The sequence below is a fragment of the Dasypus novemcinctus genome, chromosome 4, assembly GCF_030445035.2.
Source record: "Dasypus novemcinctus isolate mDasNov1 chromosome 4, mDasNov1.1.hap2, whole genome shotgun sequence".
In the NCBI taxonomy this organism is placed as follows: domain Eukaryota; kingdom Metazoa; phylum Chordata; class Mammalia; order Cingulata; family Dasypodidae; genus Dasypus; species Dasypus novemcinctus.
This window is the reverse complement of record NC_080676.1, coordinates 41385800-41410839: the sequence shown is the minus strand read 5'-3', so window position 1 is coordinate 41410839 and position 25040 is coordinate 41385800. Positions and strand designations below refer to the sequence as shown.

At 37.1% G+C, this 25040-nt stretch overlaps 1 protein-coding gene across 1 annotated transcript in view; it reads left to right on the top strand.

Annotated features, from left to right (window-relative positions):
• LRRC34 (leucine rich repeat containing 34) overlaps positions 1-20256 on the top strand; it is a 56190-nt gene extending 35934 nt beyond the window's left edge. Inside the window, exons 8-11 of the mRNA XM_004447927.5 lie at positions 14654-14808; positions 15188-15343; positions 15964-16090; positions 17741-20256. Of these exons, the coding sequence (XP_004447984.1) occupies positions 14654-14808; positions 15188-15343; positions 15964-16090; positions 17741-17944 (642 nt within the window). The 3' untranslated portion in view covers positions 17945-20256. The remainder of the gene's footprint in view (positions 1-14653; positions 14809-15187; positions 15344-15963; positions 16091-17740) is intronic.
• Positions 20257-25040: the final 4784 nt, after the last annotated feature.

Genomic DNA, 25040 nt, shown 5'->3' with positions numbered 1-25040 from the left:
GCACACTCCTTGCGTATGGGGCTCCCCAATGCAGGGGACACCCCTGCGTGGCACGGCACTCCTTGCGGGGGACACCCCTGCGTGGCACGGCACTCCTTGCGCGTATCAGCACTGCGCGTGGGCCGGTGCCACACGGGTCAAGGAGGCCTGGGATTTGAACTGCGGACCTCCCATGTGGTAGACGGACACCCTAACCACTGGGCCAAGTCCGCTTCCCTCTGTTTTTTTTAATAGTGGCCATTCTGATAGTGTGAAATATCTCAGTGTAGTTTTGATTTGCATTTCCCTAATCATTGATGATGTTGAACATTTTTTCATGTGTTTTTTTGCCATTTGTATTTCTTCATTGGCTAAATATCTAATCAAGTCTTTTGCCCATTTTGTAATCAGTTCATTTGTCTTTTTATTGTTGAGTTGCAACATCTCTCTATATCATGGATACTAAAACTTTCTCGGATATGTGATTTCCAAATATTTTCTCCCATTGAGTCGATTGCCTTTTCACCCTTTTGACAAAGTCCTCTGAGGTGCAAAAGTGTTTAATATTGAGGAGGTCCCATTTATCTAGTTTTTCTTTGTTGAGTGTGCTTTGGATGTAAGGTCCAAGAAACTACCACTAGCACAAGGCTTTTAGATGGTCCCTATATTTTATTCTAGTAGTTTTATGGTCCTGGCTTCTATATTTAGGTCTTTGGTCCATTTTGAGTTGGTTCTTATATAGGGAGTGAGATAAGGGGTCCTTTTTCATTCCTTTAGTTATAGATATCCCATTCTCCCAGCACCCTTTGTTGAAGAGACTGTTTTGTCCTGTCAACATGGAAAAGGTAGTTTTGTCAAAAACCAGTTGACTACGGAGGGGAAGGTTTATTTCTGGGCTCTCAGTTCTGTTCTGCAGATAGATGTGTCTCTCTTTATGCCAGTACCATACTCTTTTGACCACTGTAGCTTTGTAATACATATCAAGGTCAGGCAGTGAAATTCCTCCCATGTAGCTCTTCTTTTTTAGAATTCTTTTGGCTATTCAGATGCACTTCCCCTTCCAAATGAATTTGGTAATTGCCTTTTCTATTTCTGTAAAGTAGGCTGTTGGGATTTTGATTGGTATTGCATCAAATCTATAAATCACTTTGGGTAAGATTGACATTTTCATGATATTTATTCTTCCAATCCATGAACATGGAATGTCTTTCCATTTGTTCAGGTCTTTTTAAAAATTTCTTTTAGCATTGTTTTGTAGTTTTCTGCATATAGGTCCTGTACTTCTTTAGATAAATTAAGTCCTAGGTATTTGAGTCTTTTTGTTGATATTGAAAATGGAATTTTCCCCCTGATTTCCTTCTCAGATTGTTGAGTACTACTGTATGAAAACATTACTGATTTTTGCTTGTTGATCTTGTATCCTGCACTTTGCTGAACTCTTTAGTAGCTCAAGTAGCTTTTCATGGGTACTTCAGGATTTTCTAAGTACAGGATCATGTCATCTGCAAACAGTAAGCATTTGCCCTAGCTAGCACTTCTAGTATGATATTGAACAGCAATGGTGACAGTGGGCATCCTTATCTTGTTCCCTATCCTAGAGGGAAAACTTTCAACCTTTCCCCATCGAGTATGATGTTGGGTGTGGATTTTCATATATGCCTTTGGTCAGGTTGAGGAATTTTCCTTCTGTTCCTATCTTTTGAAGTGTTTTTATTGAAAAAGGATGCTGGGTTTTATCGAATGCCTTTTCTGCATCAATTGAGATGATTATGCATTTTTCCCCTTCAATTTGTTAATGTGGTATATTATATTGATTGATTTTATGTTGAACCAGACTTGCATACCAGGAATAAATCCCACTTGGTCATGAGGTATAAGTCTTTTGATATGCTGTTGGATTTGTTTTGCAAGTATTTTGTTGAGAATTTTTGCATCTATGCTTATTAGAGAAATTGGTCTGTAATTTTCTTTTCTTTTAGTATCTTTATCTGGCTTTGGTATTAGGGTGACTTTGACTTCATAAAACATGTTGGGGGAAGCAGATTTGGCTCAACTGATAGAGTGTCTGCCTACCACATGGGAGGTCCAGGGTTCAAACCCAGAGCCTCCTGACCCATGTGGTGAGCTGGCCCACACACAGTGCTGATGCGCGCAAGGAGTGCCATGCCATGCAGGGGTGTCCCCTGCATAGGGGAGCCCCATGCTCAAGGATTACACCCTGAAAGGAGAACAGCCCTGCATGAAAAAAGCACAGACGGCCCAGGAGTGGTGCCACACACACAGAGAGCTGACATAGCAAGATGACACAACAAAAAGAGACAGATTTCCTGGTGCTGCTGATAAAAATCCAAGCGGACACAGAAGAACACACACAGTGAATGATGGACAGAGAGCAGACAATGGGGGGGGCGGGGAGAAGGAGAGAGAAATAAGTAAAAAGAAAAGAAAATATGTTGGGTAATTTTTCCTTCTCTTCAGTTTTTTGGAAGAATTTAAATAGGATTGGTGTTAATTCTTCTCAAAATGCTTGGTAGAATTCACCTGTGAAGCCATCTGGTCCTGGACTTTGCTTTGCTGGAAGATTTTTGATGAAGGATTCAATCTCCTTAAGTGTGATTAGTTTGTTAAGTTTTGTATTTCTTGTAGTGTCAGTGTAGGTTGTTTATGCATTTCTAGGAATTTGTCCATTTCATCAAGGTTGTCTAGTTTGTTTACATAGTTTCTCATAATAACCTCTTATGATTCTTTTTATTTCTGTGGGATCAGTCATAACTTCCCCCCTTTTATTTCTGATTGTATTTATTTGTATCTTTCTCCCTTTTTTTTCTTTGTTAGTCTAACTAGGGGGTTGTCAATTTTATTGATCTCCCAAGAATCAGATTTTGGTTTTGTTGATCTTCTCTATTATTTTTTTTTTGCTCTCAATTTCATTTATTTCACCTCTAATCTTTATTATTTTTTTTCCTTCTGCTTGCTTTGGGATTGTTTTGCTGTTCTTTTTCTAGTTTCTCTAGTTGTTCAGTTAAATCTTTGCATTTAGCTCTTTCTTCTTTTTTAATATAGGCATTTAGGGCTATAAATTTCCTTCTCAAGACTTCCTTTGCAGGAAAGCTAATGTGGCTCATGTGATAGGGTTTCTGTCTACCATATGTGAGGACCCGGGTTTGATCCCTGTGGCCTCCTGGTAAAAAAGAAGAGAAAGCGTGCCTGCACAGCAAGCTAGTGCCCACGTGGTAAGCTGAATGCCCGAGTGAGTGTCCGCATGGTGAGCTGAGTGCCTGCATGGTGAGCTAAGTGCCCACATGGCAACCCAAGTGCTCGTGTGGTGAACTGAGTGCCCACACAGTGAGCCAGTGCCCATTTTTGCATCTATGTTCATTTCTGGTACTTTGCATCAGCATCCTTTTGGCTGATTAATACACTAATACACTTCTCCCTTGCCCTTCTCAGAATTTTCTTTTTATCTTTGACATGCTGAGTAGTTTGTGTCTTGGAGTAGGCCCATTCACATTTATTCTGATTGAGGTACACTGACTTCTTAGACATGTAAGTTCATTGTTTTGAATAATCTCAGTCTTTTTATATTTATTGAGAGCTGCATTGTGCCCTAACATGTGGTCTGGACTGGAGAAAGATCCATGGGCACTTCAGAAGAATGTATAACCCACTGAGTTTGGATGCAGTGTTCTGTATATGTATGTTAGGTCTAACTCATTTATCATATTGTTCAATTTCTCTGTTTCCTTGTTGATCTTCTGTCTAGTTGTTCTATCTAATGAGGTGAGTGGCATGTTGAAGTTTCCAGAGATTGTTGTAGAGATGTCTATTTCTCCTTTCAGTTTTCCCAGAGTTTGTCTCATGTATTTTGGGGCACCTTGATTAGGTGCATAGATATTTATGACTGTTATATCTTCCTGGTGGATTATCCCTTTTATTAATATATAATGGCCTCCTGTATCTCTTTTAACTTTTTTGCATTTAGACCTGATATTAGTATAGCTACCCCTGCTCTATTCAGGTTACTATTCACATGGAGTGTCTTTTTCCAACCTTTCACTTTAAGCTGGTTTGTAATCCCTGGATCTAAGGTAAGTTTCTTGTAAGCAGTACATGGATAGCTTGTGTTTTTTTGTCCATTCTGTCAGCCTGTATCTTTTGATTGGGGAGTTTATTCCATTCACATTCAATGATATTACTGTAAATGCACTATTTACTTCCTCCATTTTCATGTCTTTGATTTTTCTTTGGTTTTCATTTTCTTTGGTTTTCATGTCATATCTTATTTTTTTCTGTCTTTTTACTCTTTCGGTTATCCTTTCTGCTATACACTCCTCCAAACCTGTCTCACCTGTCTTCTTTCAGGTTCTAAGCCTTCCTTTAATATTTCCTGCAAAGGTGGATTCTTTTTTGAAAACTCTCTTAGTTTCTGTTTATTTGTGAATATTTTATGCTCACCTTAATATTTGAAGGACAATTTTGCTGGATAAAGAAGTCTCTGCTGGCAGTTTTTCTCTTTTCATCATACCACTTGTATTTGTATCATACCACTGTCTTCTCGTCTCCATGGTTTCTGAAGAGAAATCTGCAGTAAGTCTTACCAGATATACCTGTATGTGATGGTTTGCTTCTCCCTTGCTGCTCTGAGAATTTTCTCTTTAGGTTTGACATTTGACATTTTGCTTAGTTTGTTTTTTGGAGTAGGTCTATTTGGATTTATTCTGCTTGGGGTATGGTGTGCTTCTTGGAAATGTAAGTTCATTTCTTTCATGAAAATTGGGAAGTTTTCAGCTGTGATTTCCTCAAACACTCCTTCTGCCCCTTTTCCCTTCTCTTCTTCTGGAACTCCCATGACATGTATGTTCTTGTGTTTTGTGTTGTCATTCAACTCTATGAGCCCCTGCTCAGTTTTTTTCCAGTCTTTTCTCTCTTCAATTTCAGCTGTTCTGTCTTCAGTATCACTTATTCTTTCCTCTGTCATTTCAAGTCTGCTGTTGTATGCCTCAAATGTGTTTTTGATCTCACCTCTTGTGTCTTTTAGTCCCATGAGCTTTGTTACTTTTTGTTCAGGATTTCAAATTCTTCTTTGGGCACACTCAGTGTCTTCTTGATATCATTTATCTCTTTCACCATATTGCCTTTCAACTCATTAATTTGATTTTGGAAATGTGTGTGCATCTCACTGATTAGTACTCTCAAAATCTGCATCTCTCCTGGGGCTTTGATATATTCCTTTTCTTGGGCCATGTCTTCTATTTTCTTAATATGGCTCATAATTTTTTGCTGATATCTAGGCATCTGATTAGGATGTAGTTTACTCAGATGCTCAATTTCTTTCTCTTTTGTAGGGATTTAGTGGCAGGAGGCTGTGTGTTATCACTGAACTTTGATTCTTGGCTCAATTTAGATTGTTAGGATTATACTGCTGGTTGCTCAAAACTGGGCACAAGACCCAGTAATTGGTTGTGGAATCACTTCGTAAGGCCTTGGGGAGGGAGGCTATGGAGGCTGGAAAAAGCCTCTCCTACTTATTTTTAATTTTCTTGTGTGAAATTCCTTGTTCTCCCAGCAGATGGCACTCTTTGGCAGTTCTCATTCCAGTGTCTGCTTGGAGTGTATTTGTTGCAACACAGATTGGATCAAAGTAATAGAGCTTCCTGTCTGGAGGCTATGAGCCGTGTAATTCAGACTTTCTTTGAGACAGTTCTCCAGCCTTCTCTGGCAGCCCCATCCCCTTTCCCGGGTTGGAAATGTTTCCACTCCCCTCTAAGTCCTCAACATTCAGCGCCTGTTAGTAGAAAAGGAGATTGGGAGGGTTGTATATCTTTAACTCCTTGCCAGCTGAAAAGCAGACAATGGCACAGCCCCAACAGGCCTGGAAGGGTTCCTAGGACACAGCAGACCAAATTTGTCAGTCAGTGGCTGAGTCAGCTTTAGGCTATGTCCCTCTCTCTCCCCTCTCCTGGGATGTCCTCCATAATTAGTCTCAGCTAGAAGACAGAGAGGTTGCAAAGGTTGAATTTTTCCAGTCCTTCCCTGGCTCCCAGGGCGAACCAGTGTGTGGCCCCATCTGGCCTGAAGGGCTTGTGGGACACAGCAGACCAAATTTGTGGGTCAGAAGCTGAGTCAGCTTTAGGTTGTGTCTCTCTCTTTCCCCTTTCCTGGGGTAGTAGATTCCTGCAGCTCCTTTGTCTGTAGTCACAGGCCCAGAGGCCAGAGAATTCTAAGTGTCTTTAGTGTGGGGGATGGTGCCGGCAGCAGCAGACAGGTTTCAATTCATAGTTCATGATTTCCCTCCTTTGTCCCTTTCTCCTCTGGACTATGTCCAGCCTTCACCTTAGCCTGTTTCAGCCTGTCCTCTAGCTATTTTTCTGGAGGAGAGTCATGTGTCTTTCTAGTCCACCATCTTCCTGGAAGTCTTTATTGATTTTCTTATGTTGAACCAGCCTTTTCATACCAGGAATAAATCCCACTTGGTCATTATGATAAAGTCTTTTGATATGCTGTTGGATTTGTTTTGCAAGTGTTTTGTTGAGAATTTTTGCATCTATGTTCATTAGAGGGTTGGTCTGTAGTTTTGTTTTTTTTTAGTATCTTTTTCTGGCTTTGGTATTAGGGTGACTTTGACTTAATAAAATATGTTGGTAATTTTCCCTTCTCTTCAATTTTTTGGAAGAATTTAAACAGAATTGGTGTTAATTCTTCTCAAAATGCTTGGCAGAATTCACCTGTGAAACCATCTGGTCTTGTACTTTTCTTTCTCAGGAGATTTTTGATGATGGAGTTAATATCTTCAAATGTGATTGGTTTGTTAAATCTTGTTTTTCTTGTAGCATCAATATAGGTTGTTTGTACATTTCTAGGAATTTGTCCATTTCATCTAGGTTGTCTATTTGTTGGCCTGCGGTTTCTCATATTCTCTTATGATCCTTTTTATTTCAGTGGGGTCAGTCATAACTTCCCTCCTTTCATTTCTGATTGTATTTATTTGCATCTTCTTTTTTTCTTTGTTAGTCTAACTAAGGGTTGTCAATTTTATTGATCTTTTCAAAGAACCAACTTTTTTGGTTTTGTTCATTTTCTCTATTTTTTTTCTCTCTCAATTTTATTTATTTCAGCTCTAATCTTTATTATTTCTTTCCTTTTGCTTGCTTTGGGATTGGTTTGGTGTTCTTTTTCTAGTTTCTCTAGTTGTTCAGTTAGATCTTTGAATTTAGTTCTTCTTTTTTATAGGCATTTAGGGCAATAAATTTTCCTCTCAAGACTTACTTTGCTGTATCCCATAAATTTTGATAAGTTGTGTCATTTTCATTTGTTTCAATATATGTACTGACTTCACTTGAAATTTCTTTTTTGACCCACTGATTATTTAGCAGTTTGTTGTTCATCCTCCACACATTTGCAAATTTACTTTCTTCTTGTCTATTATTGGTTTCCAATTTCATTCCATTATGATCTGAGGAGGTGCTTTGTATAATTTCAGTCTTTTTATATTTATTGAGAGCTGTACTGTGATCTAACATGTGGTCTCTCCTGGAGAAAGAACCATGGGCACTTGATAAGAATGTATAACTTGCTGTGTTTGGATGCAGCATTCTGTATGTTAGGTCTAACTCGTTTATCATATTGTGCAAGTTCTTTGTGTCTGTCTTGAACTTCTGTCTAGTTGTTCCATCTAATGATGTGAGTGGTGTGTTTAGTATCCAATGATGATTGCAAAAATGTCTAATTCTTTCTTTAGTTTTCCCAGAGTTTGTCTCATGTATTTTGGGGCACCCTGGTTAGGTGCATAGATATTTATGACTGCTTGATCTTACTTGTGGATTGACCCTTTCATTAATATACAGTGGCTTTCTGTATCTCGTAACTTATTTGCACTTAAGGTGTGTTTTGTCCGAAATTAATAGTATAGGCTACCACTGCTCTTTTTTGATTACCGTTTGTGTGGTGTCTTTTTCCATTCTTTCACTTTGAGCCAGTTTTTTTCCTTGGGTCTAAGGTGAGTCTCTTGTAAGTAGCATATAGATGCCTCATGTTTTTTAATCCATCCTGTCAGCCTATATCTTTTGATTGGGAAGTTTAATCCATTCACATTCATCTGTATTACTGTAAATGCATAATTTACTTCCACCATTTTATTCTTCAGTTTTCATATGTCATATTTTCATCTGTCTTTTTACTCTTTTGGTTATCCTTTTCTCTATACTCTCCTCTAAGCCTCTCTCTGTCTCTCTCTTTCAAGCCCTAAGGCTTCCTTTAATATATATCCTACAAAGATGTATTCTTTTTTATGAACTGTCTTAGTTTCTGTTCGTGAATATTTTATTCATATTGGAAGGACAACTTTGCTGGATATAGAAGTCTTGGCTGGCATTTTTTCTCTTCCAGTGTCCTAATTGTATCATATTAGTGTATTCTTTCCGCCATGGTTTCTGATGAGAAATCTGCACTAAGTCTTACTGGGTGTGGCAGTTTGGTATTATGAATTCCAAAAATAGATATTGGATTGTGTTTGTAAACTGGTCTGTTCCTCTGAGCTTATTAGATTGTATTAGATTCAGAGGTTTCACATTTACTTTATTAAATCAAGATTAGGGCTTTTATTTGACCATATCATTAGAGTTACTTGGTTTGAGTCCCTGCCTACAGCTAGCCTGTAGCTGTGAGCTATTTAAATGGATGCTGAATCAAAGAGAGGGAAGTAAATACACCGAGGAGATCACAGAGAGTTGAGTTTTGACACTGGAACCCTTGGGAGAGAGCCAAGTTCTTCGTTGGATAGTTTACAGCTGGCCTTGTGGAGAAAGTAGAGTAGCTGAGCCCAGAAAGAGATGAGCCCCAGGAAGAGAGATGAGATTTATGCCAGCCTACAGCTGAGATTGGAAGGAGCTGGGCCCATTCAGCCTTAAGAGGAAAAGGAAACCTGGACTCTTGCAGAGACCAGCAGTCATCTAGCTCCAACACATGGCAACAGACTTCGGTGAGAGAAGTAACTTACCCTTTATGGCCTTGTGACTGTGAGCTTCTACCCCAAATAAATACCCTTTAGAAAAGCCAACAGATTTCTGGTACTTTGCATCAGCATCCTTTTGGCTGATTAATACACTAATACACTTCTCCCTTGCCCTTCTCAGAATTTTCTTTTTATCTTTGACATGCTGAGTAGTTTGTGTCTTGGAGTAGGCCCATTCACATTTATTCTGATTGAGGTACACTGACTTCTTAGACATGTAAGTTCATATCTTTCATGAGAGTTGGGAAACTTTCAGCTATTGTTTCCTCAAATATTCTTTCTGCCCCTTTTCTCTTATCCTTCTAGAACTCCCATGACACGTATGTTGTTGTGTTTCATTTTGTCATTCAACTTCCTGAGCCCTTGCTCAATTTTCTCCATTCTTTGCTGTTCTTTTCTCTTCAATTTCAGTTGTTCTGTCTGCATTATCACTTATTCTTTCTTTTCAAGTCTGCTGTTGTATGCCTCTAATGTGTTTTTTATCTCATACATTATGTCTTTCATTCCCATGAGCTGTTAGTTTTCTATTCAGGTTTCAAATTCTTCTTTGTGCTCATTCAGTATCTTCTTCATGTCATCTGTCTCTTTAGCCATATTGTCTTTCAGCTCATTAATTTGATTTTGGAAATTCATGTGCATCTTGTTAGTTTCTCAAATCTTGCATCTCTTCCTGGGTTTTGATGTATTCCTTTTCTTGGGCCATCTCTTCCATTTTCTTAATATGGCTCGTAATTTTTTGCTGATGTCTAGGCATCTGATTAGGTTGGTAGTTTACTCAGATGCTCAATTTCTCTGTCTTTCATAGGGATTTAGTTGCTGGAGGTGTGTGTTACTGCTTTTTTTTTTTTTAGGTACCAGGGCCAGGGATTGAACCCAGGATCTCCTAAGTGGGAAGCTAGTGCTCAACCACTGAGCCACATCAGCTCCCCTGAGTTGTTTTTTTAATTTGTTATTTGTCTTGTAATTCAAACTTTCTCATAGACAGTTCTCCAGCCTTTACTGGCAGCCTACTCCTTTTTCCCGGGTAGGAAATAATTCCGTTCCCCTCTGCATCCTCAATAGTCAGTCCCAGTTGGTAGAGAGGGAGATTGAGAGGGTTGGATCTCTTTAGACCCAGGTCTCTTTAGTCCTAAACTGGCTCCCAAGGCAAACAATGGCATGCCCCCAGCAGGTCTGGAATGGCTCATGGGACACAGCAGACCAAATTTGTGGATCAAAAGCTGAGTCAGCCTTAGGTTGTGTCCCTCTCTCCCCTTTCCTCGGGCAGTGGATCCCTGAGGCCCCCTTTTTTTGTAGCTGCCCCAGGGGCCTGAGAATTCAAGTATCTTTAGTGTGGTGGAGTGTGCCAGCAGTAGCAGGTGCTTTAAGTCACAATTTTACCATTACTATTCTTTTCCTTTGTCCCTCTCTCTTCTGGGTGGTGTCCATCCTTCACCTGGTGTCCTAAACCCTAGATTTTTTTCCCAGGCCATTTTGGCCTGTCCTCTAGCTAATTTTCAGGGAGAGAAGAGTCCCATGTCTTTCTAATCCACCACCTTTCTGGACATCTAATGTGATTTTTAAATGTTGTTTATTTAAGCAGCAAACATCTTTTTTCTCATAAACTCACTCAAGTTCTGAGTGAATTTATCTGTGAAGGACAAAGTCTTAAGATCAAAGTATAAACGGTTCAAATTTTAAAGGCCCAGCTATCAGAGGCCAGTATGAACTGTTTTATTGTTCATTTGTTTGGGGTGTTGTGGTTTGTTACATTGACTGAACCATTACATCTTTGAAGTCATGAGTAATAATAGCAAAATGTACATGAATAGCAGGGTGACAGGAATGGACTTAATCTTATAAGTTGCATGTTTAAGACTAAAAAGAGTAAAAACACAGTTCTATTTTCAAGTCTTCTTCCTACTCATTTTTTGAGTGGACGACTTCTCCCATCAGTTTTTAAAAGCCAGGGAATAAAAACTTACTAGTCTAAAACACCCCACAGAGGCATATACCCTAAAAGGAAAATATTCAAAGCACTTTTTATAATCTTTAATCTATCTATCTCACTGTTCCCCCTTAGTATGACTAATTGAGAACTAAGCTTATTTTTTTAGGTTTATTGGTTCCCACACCCTCGTTGTTTGCACTTGCTCTGTCTGTTCATTGTGTGCTTGTCTTCCTTTCAGGAGGCACCGGGAGCCAAACCCAGGATCTCTGATGTGGGAGGGAGGTGCTTAGTCGCTTAAGCCACCTTCACTCCCTGCTTTGTTGTGCCTCTCATGTTCTTCCTCCCCACATCTCTTATTGCGTCACCTTGTTGCATCAGCTTGCTGTCTTCTTTAGGAGTCACCGGAAACCTCTGCTCCCTGCCCTGTTGGGTCTCTCATTGTTTTTTCTCCTCATGTCGTCAGCTTTCTGCACCTGCCCGTCAAGCCAGCTTGCTGTCTTCTCTAGGAGGCACTGGGATCCAAACTAGCAAGCTTCCATGTGGTAGGCAGGAGCCCAGTCATCTGAGCCATATCCACTTCCCACTAAGCATATTTTAATGTAGTATTTTTCAAACACAGATATGTATTTTTGCATTCTTTGCTTACATAGATATCTCCCTTTGAATTCTCTGCACTTTCCTGTACCAGAAATGTTAGAATTTTCTTTCATATTAATTGTTGCAAGTACACAAATCTAATCTGTTTAACAAGATACCCAGAATCCTCAAATACAAGAACCTCTCTAAAAACTATTTAAAAAATCAAAGTAGGCACCCAGTAAATTGTTTTATGTATGATTCCTTCACTCAATAAATATTTGAGTTCAGCCACAGACACGATACAATGGTGGGTACTAGAAATATAAGGTCAAACGATAAAGCACATGGCCCTTACCTTACAGAAGCTTTCAGTCTACATGGAGGGAGAACAAGTGAAATTAAGAGTCTGGAGAGTGAGATGCTTGGGGTGCCATGACAGCATGAAGGAGGACCCTCAAATCAAAGCCAAGGGAAGTGGGGTGGCAGGGAAGCTTCTCAGATTGAGGACATAACACATTTGAAGACTTAATCAAGCAATTTTTGGATTACAGCCCTAAGGAAATCTGTAAAAGTAGATGAAATTACATTAGAAATCCATCCCTCTTCAATATGTTGAGTGGCATAATTCCCAAGTTCATCTGAGAACAGTTATTAAATGCCCAGGACCAACTGTTGGAAAACCTCAAAAATTACTGGCCACAATTAAGTAGTTAATCAAGAAAGAGTTGCAATTTGATGAGACTGTAGTTAGGAAATTCAGTTGCAGATTGAGTGACATGGGAAAAGGTTTCTGTGGCAGTTAAACTCCCTATGTATACCAGTTATGTAAACATAATTATCTTGGATAGAAAACTAGTGTTATCTTTGTAACAATTTCTTATGTGCCATGCAGATCATATAATTTTTACATTTTTAATCATGCAGTTTTTCCTTTCTTTTTTAATCATGTAGGTTTTTTAAAAAAAGATTTTATTTCTCCCCCCACCTTGTTTTTGTGCTCGCTGTCTTTCTGTGTCCATTCACTGTGTATTCTTCTCTGTCTGCTTGTCTCCTCTTTAGGCAGTACCAGGAACCAATACTGGGACCTTCCGTAGTGGGAAAGAGGCACTCAAAGTCTCTTGAGCCACCTCAGCTCCCTAGTCTTCTGCATTTCTTATTTTCTCTCCTCTACGTCTTTTTTTTGTTGTACCATCTTGCTGTGCCAGCTTTCTGCATGGGCCAGCACTCCTGCGTGGGCCAGCATGCCATGTGTGTCAGCACTCCCTGTTGGTCAGCACTCCTCATGGGCCAGCTCTCTGCTCAGGCCAGCTTGCCTTCACTAGGAGGCCCTAGGAGTCGAACCCTGGACCTCCTATATGGTAGATGGGAACTGAGTCATTTGAGCTATATCCACTTCCCAATCATGTAGCTTTTAAAACAGTGTTTTTGTAAAAAGGACAGTTGATTTTAAGAAGGAAAAAAAAAAGGCCCAGGGTCTTTCTCAGGCTTAGGCCCTAGCTCTCAGCCTGGTGCTTCTCTGCAGCCAGCTAAGCACTAATCTTTCTGTTTCTCTCTGAGGCAGCCACCATACTCTATCCTGAGGGTACTAGGCCTCTCTTAAAATGGCTGTATAGTGGATCCTCTTGTGCTTCCCCATACTTCGCTGTTCCCAAAGACAAGCATATAATCTATTTTAAGGGTTTTACTATTTATTACCATGGACGAATAGGGATAACAGAATAAAAAGGTCTAAGATACTGGTTGCTCAACAGCATTACTTGGGGACCTTGTAAAAGTACTGATGCCAGGTGCAAATTAAACCAGAAGCTCAGGGAGGGGGGTGGGGGGGGGAACCCTTTACCATTTCTAGCACTAGTTCTCCCCCTTTATAAAGATGGTCCATCTCTCAAGCTTATTGGCCTAAAAGTGCAATCAAGGCATAAAAACAAATATTGAGTATGTCCTTTGTGCCAGGTGCTAGGCAGAACAATACTGGGACTCCCTAAGTGGTGAGTTTAAATTTTTATGATCCCAGACTACACAATATCCTTTGGGCTTATCTGTTCAGAGTCAAAGCAATAATTTAAACAAATCAGATGCAGGATTACAGCATACCGAGCAGTCATTAAATGCTTTGCATTTTTCTATAGAACAGAATGCTTATTTTGTGCCAGGTACTTTTGGTTTACTTATATTTAATTATCTGAGGAAGGTAGAATTTTACCTATTTCACAGAAGAGAATATTGAGACTCAGCTAAATGAGAGAATTTGTCCTCAGTCATATAGGTAGTAAAAGGTAAAACTAGCATCTGGACAGTTTTGGTTATTATAGAGCTCATATATACTTTTTGCTATTGCTATGTGGTTTCATATAACTTTTATTATTTTGCAAAGTATTCACAGAACAAGAGCAAATGTAGTTACCCATGATCTATGATTGGCATTTTCAGTGACTATAAAACTTACTACATTACAGCAATCATGCTAGAGGACTTCTCTGTAGTATAAAATACCAAAGTATTTGAATTTGTTAAAAACTTAAGATTCTTAGTATTTAAGTTCTCATTGAGGTTGTATACTTTTTGTCTGGAACCAGTATATTGTGGAACTTTAAAAAAAAAAGAAGTCTTACAGTGACCAGAAAACAACACTAAAACATATGTAGGAATTGGGGGATGATCATAAAAGGAATTAGATATATCACAGGGTTATTGAATGTATTTTTAAAATAAGATAAAAATTGGGAGATGTTTTTTGTCTAAAAACCCTCAAGAGTGGAGATCAAAAGTAGTTCAGAAACACATGGAGGATGCAAGAAAGGTTCACAGACTCTCAACAACATGGCCATAAGGATGATTATATGCTCAAAAACTGATGGAACCAATTTTTGGATTATTTTCCCCTTCTGAAATTGGTTTTTGTTTTTTAAAACCAAATTACCCATGCTCCTTCACATCACTTAGTGATTACATTTTACAAGTGCCTCCTACTGGTTTCTGAGAGGGTAAAGATATCATTTGTGCTGAAGATGACTTTTTCTTTAAGACAGGTCAATGCAAATTGTAAATGTATAGTCTTAGCAAATAAAAGCTTTTAAAAACCTAATTTAAATGACTTAGCATATATTTGGAATAAACATGTACTAAGTTAGAAACAAGATTTTATTTATTTTCAGGAAGAGTCTACAGTTCACATAGGCCACATGTTAAAAGAAAATCACTGCCTTACTGAACTACATGTGTGTAAGCATGATATAAAAAATTATGGTATGAAACAATTATGTGATGCACTGTATCTGAATATTAGCCTACGCTACCTTGATGTCAGCTGGTAAGTGATAACTTATACATTAAGTAATTCAAGAGTTAATGGCAGTAATTTATAAATATTCATAAAGCACCTAAGATACCAACAATTAGAAAATGTAACCGTTGTATCCTTTTATCATAAGCCTTAATATTTATTAATTTAGTTTATACTGATATTTTATTTCCTAATAACTTGAATGAGCAATTTTGTTATGTAAACCAGAATGGAAGCAATATTTTGTTAAATTTTCATTAGCTTTTTTGGAAATTGGGTGATTAATATAAAGCTTTACTAAAAGAAGTACTTTTTATTATTATGTAACAGTTTTCAAGCGTTTTATCTCTATTAAGAAAAGAACAATACTTCATATTTTCAAATACAACTATTTTTCTTTTCTCAGCAATAAAATAACTCGTGATGGAATGGTGTATCTGGCTGATGTACTGAAAAGCAATACTACCCTGGAAGTAATAGATCTTTCTTTTAACAGAATAGAAAACACAGGAGCCAACTATCTCAGTGAAAGTCTTGCTTCACATAACAGGACTCTTAAAGCGTTAGTATGATTTCATATTTAATCAAAATAACAAAAACAGTTTTAGAATACTAATCTCAAACTACTTGACTTTTAAGATTATTATGAAATATGAAAATTCAGTTTCCAAACTTAATAAGTTACAGTAACATTTTAATTTCTAGTTTTCAAAAGCAATGCCTTTAAAAATTAGACTATGATTTTAGTTATAATTGCTACTTAAAATGAGAAATTTATTATTGCTTGTACTATTTATCCTGGACTTTAGTAGAAAAATTATATGCATTCAACGTGATCAAGACTTAAAAATGAGTCATAGAAGAAACTACTACTTGGATGACTTTTTCCTGAAAATATATATCTATAATCCACCCAAATATTTACCGAATAACTAATGTAAAATAGCAGACTATTTTCAAAATGTAACTAATTGTATTAAGTACATGAAACATCCAATTCGAAAACTAACTGCTTGGATTTTAGGTACTGTGTTGTAAATTTTTTGACCACTACATTAAAAAGTATTAAAGAATAATGCTAAGACTTTACACAAAATGTTCATTATAAAAGTTGCTAACATATACATTTTCTCTTTGTGGAACCACTGGTTTCCACGGTTATTACTTTTTGTTTTTCCATAGGTTGTCAGTAGTTAGTAACAACATAGAGGGAGAAGGACTTGTTGCACTTTCACAATCAATGAAAACAAATTCCACACTCACTAACATCTACATTTGGGGAAATAAATTTGATGAGGCTACATGTGTGGTAAGTTTTCTTCACTGAAAGCTCTTTATGGATTCTCTCTATATAATATCAGATATTATTCACAGCTTAGAAAGGTGTCTTAGAAGTAGTTAGTTACAGGGTATAATGAAACACTGGTTTGATAATTTTTAACGTAAATCCTAAAAAATAGCTACTAGAAAGTTTTATGGTTGAAATAGCGAAAGATATCAAGTACCAGATTAGCATAAAGATCACTGAATTACACAGTTCTAATTCTTCCAAAGTTGAAAAGGCTACTCACAATTGTTGTTCTAATTTTGATGTGGCAAAATTTCAAATCTGCTCCTCAATAATTAAAGCAAGACATGGAACTTGGAGATATTTAGTATAAACTTAAAATATTTGTTTTGGAACATAAATACAGAAAGCACTTAATATTACTTTCAATACAAACAAAAAAGGAAAGTAACCAAGTTTTCATTTGGGAAGAATGAAGAAAAACATTAGATGTTATAATTCTCAAAATTTGTGAAAGGACTAACCAAATTCTACCACTAAAAATAAAATGTATACTATCTTTTTAAAAATTATGAATTTTAGATAAATATCTGTATCTACTAGTAGTTCTATAAACCAAAGGCTGAATAACTTTTAAACTTTTTACTTTTAAATTTCTTGACTCTATAATGGCAACCTTATTGACAAACCAGTTCAACATAAGGATCCACAACGGTAGAATGAAGATATAATATTTTTTTTTTTTAAGATTTATTTATTTATTTAATCCCCCCCCCTCCCCCTGTTGTCTGTTCTCTGTTGCTGTGTCTTGTTTCTTTGTCCGCTTCTGTTGTCAGCAGCACGGGAAGTGTGGGCGGCGCCATTCCTGGGCAGGCTGTACTTTCTTTCCCGCTGGGCCATTCCTGGGCAGGCTGCACTTTCTTTCGCACTGGGCGGCTCTCCTTAAGGGGCGCACTCCTTGCGCATGGGGCTCCCCTATGCGGGGGAAACCCCTTCACAGCAGGGCACTCACTCCTTGTGCGCATCAGCACTGCGCATGCGCCAGCTCCACATGGGTCAAGGAGGCCTGGGGTTTGAACCGTGGACATGTGGTAGACAGACGCCCTAACCACTGGGCCAAGTCCGTTTCCCTGAAGATATAATTATTAGGCCAGCCAGGCCAGAAGTTCAGCATCAAATACTATAGGGATTTCCCTTAGTTAAAGCTGTAGATTAGTTTCTGGAAGAACATGAACTTTATCCAATTGTAAGGCAAAATCTGAAATTCTGTTTCTTTTTTTGAAGAATGGATCTCTATTATCAGATTTTCAAGGGCATATACAATAGTCCTCCACCTCATTTAGAACTCTGGAGGACTTAAAAATTCTGACCGTGGGACCAACTGTCCATAAAATGTAAATACAGAGAACTGTTAACTCTGGGAATCAAAAAAGAAATATGCCTAATACATTACAGATAAGCTTTTGCAAAATTATAATTTCACTGTGTGAAATTAAATGAAGAAAAACTTATCTATAATACCTAGAAAACACTAAAATTCAGCAGTGTTATTCAAATATTTTAAACTACAAATTGGCACAGCTAATTTGGATATTTAAATTTATGTAAGGACTGTAAAATGAATAAACTATTTTCTTAATGATATGTGGTTTTTTTCCTTAAAAATCTTAGGCATATTCAGACTTAATTCAAACCGGTCGTCTACAACCAGACAATACAGATGTGGAGCCATTTGTGGTGGATGACAATATGTATCTTGCAGAAGTCTCCAATGGACTTAAGAAACATTATTATTGGACACCAACCTATGGAGAAGCTTATGGCCACTCATCTAATGCAGGTTTTGCCCTTGTACCAGTAGGTCACCACCTATGAAAATGTTGTTCTAAAATAATTTTCGTATATTTGTGTTACTATTTTTACAGTCCACAGTCACCAATATTTTATTGTCTACTAAGTTCATTTTCTTTCGTAAATTAGAACAAGTTGTTTTTGTCAAATGTGTAAAAGTTGTGATTATTTTGAACTTTGTGTAATTGTCCACTGTGTGAACTAATATAAGTAGTGTATTAAGAAATTTTACCAAGTTGACACTAAAATTTTAACTCTGGAGAAAGAGACCAAGGGAAAAGACTAATTTCTTTTTATAATGAAAATATAACAAAGTAGTGAAACAGCGTGAAAGAAAAGGTCACTACAGGTATCCTAACTCAAAATTGTGATGAAATAGTAAAAAGGTTTTTTTTAGGTTGCAAATTTGCAGTGAACTTGAAGAGGTTTCAAAGTTTCAAAGCCTAGAAAGTATTCTATATATCCTATTTGTGTGTTACACACAAGTGTTAACAGTTTCACAAATATAGGTGTGTGTATATATATTTGTGTGTATATTTATATGTGCACATATACATCTCCCAAACAAGCCAGTGCTACCAGTTACCTTTTGGCTAAATAGAAATTAGTATAGTTCTCTGTTGGCATGCCAGTAACATTTTAATGATATGATGGCAAACAGCTACTGTCCATGGCCAGTCTTGTTTACAAACCAAGATGAAGAGGCAATAGACACTATGAATTCTTGAATACAGACCTATAGCCACCACTTGTATTACTCAGGTGCATTAAGAGGAAGCTGCTTAATCTGAATGATTTATTACTGCACCAATCCTGGCAAAGTATGAAAAAAATATGTAGAAGTTTTAAAAGGTTACTGTAAATTAAGATCAGGTTCTGCAGTCTGAAAGAAAATATCATCTACTTCTAAATGTCGTGAGCAAGAAGGCAGCATGAAGAAGGTGGCCAAATCTACAGTTGTAAATTATCAGTTCCTTAAACATCAATAACAAAAACACATCTGCCACTGCTCTTTTTTTTAGTAAAATAAACAAGATAAATATCCCCTACTTGCTATTTAATGATTTGATGATTTTTAAATCTTATAACATCTTTATAGTCATATTCAGCACCACCTTTTTCCTAGGATTGTTATGCAAGGGGAAAGACATCTGAATAAATTGTATGAGGCATTAGTTTCCCTTAATGTTATAGAGTCACTGAACTAGATAAGACTTAAAAAAATGCCTTCCATTCTTATGCTTTCAGAGAGCTGAATTTGAATCATCCAGGACAGATGGTTAATATAAGTCTGATCTGAAAAAACAATCTTAAAACATCTGGAATTGGTTGAAAAATATACACCCAATAGTCCTTAAGAGCAAAATGTATCTAACTAATTTCAAGGTGTTTTTCTTTTTAATAAACCTTGTTTCTAAGTTATTTTGGAAATAAAATTACCACAATCTGGTAATGGAATTTTAGAGATAATTTGGTCTTCCATTAATGCAAAAACTTATTGAGGATTTGCTGTCCACAAAGCATTGTGTGCTAAAGACAATGCATAGGTGAATATGGTCCTTGCTCAGAAGGAAATTATAGTGCAACTGGCAGAAGTGTGTAGACCACAGAATTCTACAAGTGACTTTAGTATCTCTGCTTGATTTTAATAGTTCCTAGTTTTTATCAACCCTTGCTTGTCAATGTTCTTTTTTCATATCTGATCCAAATCTTGTTTTAAGGTCTCTCCTTTGCAGCTATAAAGACTATTTAGTACAAAGTTCTTTTACATTGTTGCACGCTGAAAATAGCTAGAACTGGAAAACGGACTTTGGCCCAGTGGTTAGGGCGTCCGTCTACCATATGGGAGGTCCGCGGTTCAAACCCCGGGCCTCCTTGACCCGTGTGGAGCTGGCCATGTGCAGTGCTGATGCGCGCAGGGAGTGCCGTGCCACACAAGGGTGTCCCCCGTGTGCGGGAGCCCCACGCGCAAGGAGTGCGCCCGTGAGGAAAAGCCGCCCAGCGTGAAGAAAGAGCAGCCTGCCCAGGAATGGCGCCGCCCACACTTCCCGTGCCGCTGACGACAACAGAAGCGGAATGCAGTAGAAAATGCATAAAACCATCTCTCCTTTAATCAAATTTGAAAAACCACAGAATTCAATGAATGCAATAAAGCCTCACTATAGAAAAACATACGACCATTTTAAACAATTCTCATTACTTCTGAAAAAATTAAGCAATTTGATGTCTGTCAAGCCAAAAAGCTCAGACTTGAATAACAACTAATGATAAGCTTCCTGAACTTGAATGTCCAGGAGTAAGGTCAGTTCATTAAACTATAGACCCTAAATCTAAAATGTGTAGAGTATCATTTGTATCAAATCTAAAGTTCTAAAATGTGTAGGGTATCATTTGTATCAAAATCACCTGGGGCAAATGTTAAATATACAGATCCTTAGTCAGACCTGTTGCATCAAACACTTAGGATAGTCTGAATTTTTACAACCCAGGTCATCCTTAATCTCATTTAAGTTTGAGAACACCAATGCTCTGATTTCCTCATTCTTCTAATTAGTTTTTCACACATACACTTTAATGGTAGTACAGCAATCAAACAAAAGTACACAAATCTTAAGTAAACAGCCATGTATTAGCCATACAGCTAACACATTTGGGCTAATCAAGACTCAAGGTAAAAAATGCCACCAACTTCCCTGAAGGTCCCCAACCTTCCTCCAATAGCCAACCACTATCCCAACTTGAACTTTATTTAAATGGAGTCAGACAGCATGCACTTTTTTTGTACCTGGCTTCTTTTGGCCAACATTTTATTAGTTTGATTCATTCATATTGTTTAATGTAGCAGTAGTCCATTTTTCTCTGTTTGAAGTACTCCATCATATGTGGGTGTGTAGTGGAAGTCTACAGAATTCTGGAAAGAGCCTCTCAGGCTAGGACACAGTCACATCAAAAAACTTAACAATGTGGATTACAGAAAAGGAAGGCTCGAAGGTTAGCCTGCCCAGGCTACTCTGTTACTGTGTGCTAAGGAAGGGACCCAAAAGTTCCCATATTCTCCCAAGGGGAGACTGAGAAGGCAGTTGAATCGAAAACAAGTAGGCTTGGTTTGAGCCTGCAATGGAGGGGCACATAATAAGCCTGCAGCAGGATCTATGTTGGACTGCTTGAGAAAGTCACATATTAAAGAGCCTCAGAGAAGAAGCCATTGCAGCCAAGAATTACTGGACCTTGACTAGGCTAGGAGAAATCTGATCAGATATTTTACAAATTGTTGCCTACTGTATCAGAGGCCAGTAGAATGTCCAATGAATAGAAGAGCTAAAGGCCCTGTCTTCCCATATTATTATGTTATGTAAATCGCCTCCTCTATACACCTGAACACCATTTTAGAGAGAAGACAAAGGCTGGAAATAAGACAGCAAATTTTCCAAAAGATTAGGATATAAATTATATCCCCTTTTTATCACACTAAGTTTTAAACTGGTTAGAACTAAAACTTAATTTTTTCCTGATTGAGTAGAGACTTAAGAGGAAGGACAGATCCATTTCCTCTGCACATCTGAATTATATATTTGCTATCATATTACATGTGTTTTAAATGGCCTCCCATTTTCCTCTTAGGAAGCATCCTTTAATACTCAGCTAAAATACAGCCTTATTTACCACGTTGCAGATCACATTACATCATCAATTTTGTGTTTAAAATCTGAAAGCAAAAACACAAGAAATAAACAGGTTTATACTTTTTAAATACTTGACAAAATGATTTTGTTTATTACTATCTACTACTCAAACCACAGCCCTCTAGCTTCTACTCCATTATTCTGCAGCAACCTTCCAGAGGATCATTAAGCTCATTACCTAATCCAAAGCTTTGATTCATATCCTATTTAATTTCTCCGTACCATGTAGTACCACTACAAAGTCACTTTTGTTTTCGTGAAATCTATACTACCCTGATTTTCTTCCTAACTTTCTATTATCACTTTCCATCTCCTTTTCTGTGTTTTGCTCATCCTTTAAATGCATTTCCCCCAAGATTTTGTCATCTTTTGTTCTTCTGTACCATCTCTCCTAGGGCCATCTTAGTAATTTCTATTTTACAGATGGCTCCAACATCTCTAGCTTTAACCTCTTCCAAGTTTAAGCCCCATTTCCAATTACTGCTGGACATTTTCACATGGCTATCTTAGCACCAATCAAATTAAACACATCCTAAATAGAATTTTCCCTTCCACAAATCTATTCCTTGACTTACCTTCCCTATCACAGTAAATGGCTCCTAAAGTGGGGCTATTTTATTGCAAGTAACAGAAACTGGCTCAAGCCTGTTCAAGAAAAAGTGAGTTTACTGTAATGATATAACAGGTAAATATCACCAGCACCCACAAATAGGAAATAAAGTACAACTGTGCTTCGTCAATACTGGGACTGCCATGCCAGAAGCCCAGGCCACTCCAATCTCCTATAGAGCCTCAGTTTTTTTGCTCTGCAAACCTGCTTCATTCCCTTGTTGTGCTCTATAAATCAAGTCTCTCTGCTTACGCATCATTTCCTTTAGACTTTAGCTTGGTTCACTGACACTATTTCCAGTTCTAAATAATCTTTTAAGTGTGTATCAATATGTACTAGTCTTTGAATTTTGTAGTTCAAATTTTTTTTTCCACATTAACACCCTGTAGAAATTCCTATATTTATAGTATTAACGACAGTCCTCATCTACTTCCAAAATCATTGCTGTACAGTCTATTATCCTCCAACTAACATTAATCTTCCTAGACTACTCCTTTCAGCCACAATCACATCCATAAATCATCAGTGTTTGTTACATTCATTATAATGTGTTACCATCAAATCCAAACACGACCACATATTTACACTTGACCTTCTTAAACATTCTATATACATCCAGCATCTTCTCCCCCTTCACATCCACATTCCATCTTCCACCAACCTTCATTTCATAGTCCAATTCCATAAGTCTACTCATTGTATTTAGTTTTTATCAGTGAGACCATACACTATTCATCCTTTTGTATATGGCTTATTTCACTCAGTATTCTCAAGGTTCCTGTCATGTGCCTTCCCAACTAATTTCTTCTTACGCAGTTCAAATTCTTGAGAAACAATCTGACCAGCTCAGTCCTAATAATTGTTTCTCCCTGGTAAGGTATCAAATCAACGGTGCTTGCAAGTAGAGAATCATGTGTTACAAATTTGGCTCTCTAATCCCTGCCCTTCAGCAGTTAACCATGGTTCAGGGTGTGAGATCATGGGTTATAAACTTGGCTATCTAATCCCACCCATTCAGCATAGGCTACAAGTAAAGAACTATTTCAAGTAAGATTGTGTGTGGACATAGTCAGGGACATGTCTTTGACTCCTATCTCCTCTCCATTTCATACTTTCTTTCCATTCTGCCTGTCTCACTCCTCAGTCAGCTGTGTGCAAATTCCTCCCACCAGCAGTCTCCTTGTTTGCCTATCCAAGTGAGCAATGGCTGCCAAGCATTTCCATTCTTGCCCTCCTCCACTTATAATACTTAATATCCCAGCTTGTTTTATTACTAATTATATTCATGCTTGTCTTTCCCAATTGACTATACACTTAAGGGTAGAGTTTACCTATTCATCTTTATATTAATAGTTTATCTTTTATTAATAGTCCATATTTGTATTAATAGTTTATATATTCTGATGTCAGTATTTTTCCAACATTAGAAATACTAACTACTTTATCCAAAAATGTGTCCATATACATGATGTGCATTTTAATGTACTCCTCTTGAAATTAAATACCCTATTTCTGAAAGGTTACTATGCTGACATGATAACTATCTAATTCCTTATATAAATATACCAAACCTCTCTTGAATGAATGGGGCAGAGGTTAATTTCTTGTGACAGTGACTATATAGTGATATAGTCACTGTTTTGTGACTGTCACAAGAAATTAATGCTCCAATAACTAAATCTCAGTATTGTTCATAAATGAATAAATGAAAATGTAGAATTTAAAGAAACTGCATTAAAATACAATTTCTTTTTACTTGTTTTAAAGATTCAAAATCTTTGAGTAAAATATGGAAAGTTTTATCAAGAGATTCATTTTTAACTGCTTCCCAAAGATAGAACACCAAGAAATGTTTAGACTAATAGTTCTTAATGTTTGGTATACATTAAAATCACCCGTGGGGCTTTACCAGCATACATATGCCCTAGAGCAGGGGTTCTTAACAAGGGGTCTGTGAGCTTGAATTTAAATAAAAAAGAAAACATTCTTGTGGCGACATATGGGTGTGATACATTAATTAAATAATACACAGTATAGTGTAGACTTAGTAAGGGGTCCATGGTTTTTACCTGATTGACAAAGGGATCTGTGGAACAAAAAAAGGTTACGAACCCCTGCACTAGAGATGATCTTAACTAGTAGCTCTAAGTGGGGTGGTGCCTAGATATCATTATTTTTTTTTAAATGTATCTGATATGCATCAAATATTAAAACTATTAGCTTATTAAAAAAAACAAATACATGTACATTAATTGTCTTTATATAAGTACATTTCAACTACTCTTATTTGCACAATTTCTGTAGAATTGAAATATACAGAAAAGCATTAAATTCTGTTGTGATGAAACAGACAGAACTTTTTCCTTTGGAAAAATAAAACAATTTCCTAAAATTTTTTGATAAAAATCATCTTGTGAAATTAAATTTAAAACAAATACCACTTAAAAATAACAAAATCATTTTTATATAATCTAAAATTTCTTTTTAAAAAGTCTAAAATCTAACATTACAGTAGGAATAATTTAATACAAAACAAAATTAAATTCATTAAAAAAAATAATTCAATTCTCAGTAAGAACTTCAGCATTCCTAAGAGAGACTGTCAACCAACTTTGTAATATATACATAATTAAGAATAGACGTTTCTTAAAACACTGCATTGTAATAAATGTATTTAGTGAAAGATGGAGGTAACTAAAATGATACCAGTGTTAAAATAATACCAGATACAACTAAAACATATGCACATTATGTAAAGAATAGTATGAGAATAACAAGAAGGGACAATCAGTCTTCAAGCTTGTAAACATGTCATTCTGAAAGAGCA